Source organism: Octopus bimaculoides, chromosome 28 (genome assembly GCF_001194135.2).
Source record: "Octopus bimaculoides isolate UCB-OBI-ISO-001 chromosome 28, ASM119413v2, whole genome shotgun sequence".
Lineage (NCBI taxonomy): Eukaryota > Metazoa > Mollusca > Cephalopoda > Octopoda > Octopodidae > Octopus > Octopus bimaculoides.
Genome location: NC_069008.1, coordinates 15956210 through 15962703, shown reverse-complemented (window position 1 = coordinate 15962703; position 6494 = coordinate 15956210). Strand labels below are relative to the sequence as shown.

Below are 6494 nucleotides of genomic sequence, written 5' to 3'. Positions count from 1 at the left end.
CCAGGCTCCAGTTGTTTGTTTTGGCCTGGTTTCTATGGCTGGATGCCTTTCCTAATCCCAACATAAAATGGTGACACATGTTAGAAACCATTCTCTCTTCTCTTCTTGTAATCCACAAATACCATCCGGAGATAGATATGTTCACTGTTAATTTTCAGACTGAGACACAATTTCATGAATCGTGATGAGGAAAATACAAATGCGAGACATTCATCAGTAGACTGGGTCAGATAGAATTTGTTGCATCAATCTCTGTGGTAAGGTGCCACTCTTCCCAAATAATTACACTCCCAGAGTGGTTGGTGTTAGGAAGGGCATCCAGTCAGAGAAACCCTTCCAAATCTGATTGGAGTCTGATGCTGCCTTCCTGCTTACCAACCCTGGTCAAACCATCCAACCCATGATTGGTAATATTTTCACGAAGGACACTTCTTGCATACCAGTGACACAATTACCATGCTATTATTAAAAGTGAAACACACAAATGTTCGCTGGGCTTCCTTCAGTTTCTATCTGTCCCATCTACTCACAAGTCTTCGGAAAGACTCCCTGTTCTGGGCTTATGTAATTACTAGCATAACTAAGCTGTCAATAACGACTGAGGCATTATTGTACATGATTAAAGATGCTAATGTGTGTATGAAGATTTAAATGAAAATTCCAAAATAACAAAACAAAATGTAAATTATTTTTATTACTTCCCAAATATTATAAAAGATTGATTACTTTTAATATTTTCAATATTTTGTTGTCAATGATTCACACATTTTTCTGCATTTTGTTTTCTACAATAAATACTTCTTAATATTTCATTGTCTTGCAGTGGCGTGAAATTATAGCCGCCATTGAGGTAGTACTATTCTGCGCATGCGCAGAGGACTTCACCACCGGAAGCCCCTCGAGTTGCGCATGCATAGTAAAACTCGTACTTAAGCAATTAGTTTCAATTTCTCGGTGAGTTGAGCTCAGACCTACGTGACAACACCTAGCTCTTCCACGAAGCACTCTTACACTGTTCTCTGGCAGGCATCAAGGAAGCCCTTAACCTTCCATTACCAAACTACAAATTAATCAGCAGCAGCTAAGCAAAATGACAGGAATTGTGAAACCAAGCATCATAGTCATAAATAAAACCTTTTTAATATGTTGTTAATTGTTCTGATGTCTCTTCAATCATCATGCTGTTGAAAGCTGATAGAGAAAGACAAACGTCTCTATGACTACTACGACAACTTTCATACCATTTTACAGTCTCTTCCTGGTCAATAGGAGGTTGGATCTTAGTTGGCAGGGTGGTTTTAAATTTCCTGTCATTCAGCATTTCTGCTGGGGACTTCATGTCAGCTTGAAGGGACAGAAATGCCAGGTGTGGCTCTTCCTTGGTTTCTCGGCATTTGATTAATGTTCTCTTGTCTGTTTGCACCTGTCTTTCTATGAATCCATGACCTTTGGGGTAGTGTGGAGATGAGGTTACAATGTTGAACCCATACTCATCAGCTAGCTTTTTTTGAATTCCTGAGATGTGAACTGGGTTCCACTTTCACATGATCTGCTCTGGTATTCCTTGCTCTGCTACAAATCCTCGAGCCACTGTAGTTATTGTTTTGGCTCTCAGGTCTTTCACTTTTCTCACAAATTTGGAGTAGTAGCAGACCATTATCAAGTATCATTCTTGGTTCTCTGTGAACAGATCTACTCCAATAGTTTGCCATGGCCTTCTTGGAATGTCACTGGATATCATTTCCTCTTTTTGCTGTGTGTTCCTGTACTTTTGACAGATGTGACATGCAGAAACCATCTTCTCTATCTCTTTATACATGCCTACCCAATACACAGCTGACTTGGCTCAGAGTTTGCATTTTTCCATTCCCAGATGCCCCTTGGTGGATCTTTTCAAGAATTTCTTTTTGCATTGATTTGGGCATAATTATTCGGGATCCAGCCATCAGGATTCCTTTCTCCACTGCTATGCCATCATGGATGGCCCAATATTCACGAATGAGGGGTTGCACCTGATGTCTCTTCTCTGGCCACTCCTGAATCACCATCTGAGTAAGGAGCTGGAGTTCTTCATCTTTGCTGGTCTCTTCTTTTATTTGTTCCAGCTTTGTGTTTGTCACATTTACAATGTGGTGGACCTTTACACTTAGTCCTTCCATCTCCTGTTTATCATGTGAGGACAGTCTGGAAAGAGCATCTGCCAATATCAGGTTCTTTGCTGGTTTGTACCTGATATTGTTGTCGTATTTTTGGAGCCTCAACTGCGGCCTTTGTAGTCTGGCTGGTGATTTTGTGAGGTCTTTGATAGGCATATCTCTGTCAATCCTGCTTGGAGCTGCTTTCACTTCACTGTTGATTGACACAGTATTAAGTTTTTGACGGGTATCGAGTCCAAGAACTGCAGGTCCTTCTGTTTTTGTGACATAAAAAGAACACTTGATTATTTTTCGTCTGTGTGTCCCTGTGATGGTTGCTTTGCCCAGTTGTGGAATCCTGGGACCTCCGAATGCAGTGAGGATTACATCACTTAGTGTGAGGATTCCTTCTTTGACCTTATCCTCTTGTATCATCTTTTTGTAGAGGTTGACAGGTAAGATATCACTTTGGGCTCCAGTGTCAATCTTTAGCTTCAAGTCAATGTATGTTCGTTTCTTGCCTGACTTCTTTTGAATTTGTATTGTTGTATACGCCTCATTTTTTTGTTTTCTGGTTGTCATTTCCCATCTCATGTACATTTATATCTCTTTGACTTCTCTTAAAGTTCCTCTTTGAAAATTGGGGCTTGTATTTGTAAGATTTTGTTAGTCTACACATTTTTTCCCAGTGGTTGGACTTTCCACATGCTTTGCAGTGTGTATCGAATGCAGGACATTTCATCTGTACAGCGACGGGGGCCACCATTTCGGATCCTCGTGTGTGTGTGTCCGAAGACGAAGCGATATTCAGTTTGTTAAATTTCTGGTTTATTGTAAAGGCACGGTTATCGATTATGTATTTATCGCTGCTACCATGTTATGTATTCTTTTGCTTTGTGTTAGGATAATAAACAACTCACTGAAGACATTACTATGATTCTACATGTTTATTTACTTGGCATGTTACACAAACAGTATATGTATAGCGGAGTGATACACACTGTGCGTATCTGCCTCAGACACAGTTCATACTACTTAGTAGATGTGCTTAACAAAATAGTACTACTAGTGGGGATGTATTCATATATACGTATACCTACGCATACACATAGATATAAACGTGTAACAGACGCTAAACTATAAATTTTACTGGGTACAATCTTAAAGTTGACACCACTCCGCTAAGTGCAGAAAATTTCTGTCTCTCTATTGACTAAAAATACCCAGTTTTTTGCGATTCTTAAACATCTGTAATTCTCTTATCCAATTTTTTTCTCCCCATATCACACCTTCAAAGCAACGAGATTGGAAGGCTGCATTATTATAGCTGATTTTCAGCTTTTTTACATCCTTTAAAAAATTGCATATTTTTACTAATGAAAAAAATAGATCCGATAGGGGTATTTGAGAAAGATCATAAATTGTCAAATATGTTTTTTATATAAAGCTTTCCGTATCATTTGGAAGGCCGCGGTGAGGAAAAAATTGGAAAGATTGCCATAAAAAGGGAGTTAATTCATCTTATGCGGGCGTCCTAATGCAAAACTCCATGTAAGACAGCACTGTAGAATGTCTCTTGCTTTAAAACAGAATCTTTTGAAGATTTGGCTGTTATTTCTACCAAATCGAAAGACCAAGCACAGGCTCGCTCCTGTGTACGTAATTATTATTATGCTGTGATGCTGGATACAATTCTTTTCTACTCTAGGCACAAGGCCCGAAATTTTGGGGGAGGGGGCCAATCGATTAGATCTTTTACTTAATTTATCGACCCCGGAAAGGATGAGAGGCAAAGTCAACATCAGCGGAATTTGAACTCAGAACGTAAACTTTACATCGTTAAGACAGACGAAATACTGCAAAGCATTTCGCCCGGCGTCGTAACGTCCCTGCCAGCTCGCAGCCTTATGCTGCATACAATTAAAAACATAAATTTATATAATTGGACGTTTGTCATATTATGTGTTGGGGATTTTGAATATATGTCACCGACAACGTTTAGACGAAGGGAAAGAATATCCATGACACCGCCTATTGTACTTGTTTCGAATTAGTTGAGCGCATCTAATTATATTATTTGTAGTAATTATCTCGTGTCAAGGTGAATGTTAATGTTTGTCTATAAGACGGGGCAAGCTACGTGTTTCAGGGTCTGTGTTACAACACTTTCGTGATTAAATATTTCGTTTGATCATTGGTGTTCCCTATTTTACAGGACGCGGGAAATGGCTTTTAACGGATAAACAAATCGATCAATGAACTTTTCTCATACTTCTTCACTTTTCATTTGGACTTTATATCAAACATTCTACTGGTGAGTAGAAAATATAACTTCATTACATTTGCTCCATACATATAAACAGGTCTTTGATATCAAAGACAAGGAACTGACAATTTACCCACTTTTTAAGAATTCCTCAAGAATTTATATGGAGAACATTAATGATTCGGACACTTTTAAGAATGAAGATGCAGTTAGAATGACAGACAGAGATGAGAAAGCTGAAGACAAAAGTATTCCTGAATATCGCTGTGAGATTTATAGGAAGACATTCTCTTCAGAAGATGAAGACTTCTCGCAGAAAGAAATACACAAAGAAGAAAAACGGTTCCGTTGTGAAATATGTTGCAAATGTTTTAGCACTAATGCTACTTTAAAGACACATATAAGAATACATACAGGAGAAAAACCTTTCCGCTGTGAAATATGTGGGGAATGTTTTACCTTTAATAGTAATTTACAGACACATAAAAGAACACATACAGGAGAAAGACCCTTCCACTGTGAAATATGTCTGAAATGTTTTACCTCTAATAGTAATTTACAGAAGCATAAAAGAACACATACAGGAGAAAAACTATTCAGCTGTGAAATATGTGGGAAATGTTTTACCGTTAATAGTTATTTACAGACACATAAAAGAACACATACAGGAGAAAGACCCTTCCACTGTGAAATATGTTGGAAATGTTTTACCTCTGATAGAGATGTAAAGAGACACAAAAGAAGACATACAGGAGAAAAACCCTTCAGCTGTGAAATATGTGGGAAATGTTTTACCTCTGGTAGTGAGGTAAAGAGACACAAAAGAACACATACAGGAGAAAAACCCTTCAGCTGTGAAATATGTGGGAAATGTTTTACCTCTAATAGTAATTTACAGACACATAAAAGAACACATACAGGAGAAAAACCCTTCCACTGTGAAATATGTGGGAAATGTTTTACTGCTGATATTGATGCAAAGAGACATGAAAGAACACATAAAGGAGAAAAACTCTTCCACTGTGAAATATGTTGGAAATGTTTTACCTCTGATAGTGATGTAAAGAGACACAAAAGAACACATACAGGAGAAAAACCCTTCAGCTGTGAAATATGTGGTAAATGTTTTACCTCTAATAGTTATTTACAGACACATAAAAGAACACATACAGGAGAAAAACCCTTCCACTGTGAAATATGTGGGAAATGTTTTACAGCTAGTAATGCTTTACGGACACATAAAAGAATACATACAGGAGAAAAACCCTTCCACTGTGAAATGTGTGGGAAAGCATTTCTGTATAAATTTGAGGTTGTAGTTCATCAACGAAGTCACACTGGGGAGAAACCATTCCAATGTGATATATATGGAAATTCTGTTGCTCCAAGTAGCGACCTGAAAACACACAAAACAGTACACACTCTAGAAAGACCTTTCCCCTGTGAAATATGTGGAAAATCTTTTACTCAGAGATTTTGTCTACTTGACCACAAACGTCGTCACACAGGAGGACATACTATTCCATTGTGAAATATATGAGAAATTTTTTGAGTCTTGTGAATTAATGAATGAGGAAAGGATTTATTCTGGAGGGAAACCTTTCAAATGTAAGATATGATAAACCCCTTTCTTTGGAGAACAATTTATAATTCCCCAAACACAGAATTGATTATTTTTAATATGATCAATATTTTGTAGTCAATGATTCACTCATTCTTCTACATTTTGTTATTTTCTACAATAAATGCTCTTCAAAATTTCATAAATATTGTACATGTGTTTGTATTGAAATTCACCAAAATATGTTTGCACGTGGGTACATGATCTTAGAATACCCAGCCAGCATCTGATTGGTATAGGTTCAACTCCCATAGCCTCCTGCTGCCAAATTTTTTTCCATCTTATAAGGGTAAATACCCAATTTTCTCCTGTTTTCACAGCTTTACTGCTTTTGAAATTTACTTTCTGGTCTGTAAAATACCAATCATATTCGATGCTTCCAAAGTTTGTTACTAAAAAGGTTACATATATTTTCTAAAGCTTCTCAAAGAACAGCAGGTTTAGTTGATGTAAAAGCTGGGCATTTACAACA

At 37.5% G+C, this 6494-nt stretch overlaps 1 protein-coding gene across 1 annotated transcript; it reads left to right on the top strand.

The window, feature by feature from the left end:
• Positions 1-4154: 4154 nt before the first annotated feature.
• Positions 4155-6488, top strand: LOC106883566 (zinc finger protein OZF). The gene has a single exon (XM_014934617.2). It carries the CDS (start codon positions 4565-4567, stop codon positions 5930-5932), a length of 1368 nt encoding a protein of 455 aa, XP_014790103.1. The 5' UTR covers positions 4155-4564; the 3' UTR covers positions 5933-6488.
• The last annotated feature ends 6 nt before the right edge of the window (positions 6489-6494 follow it).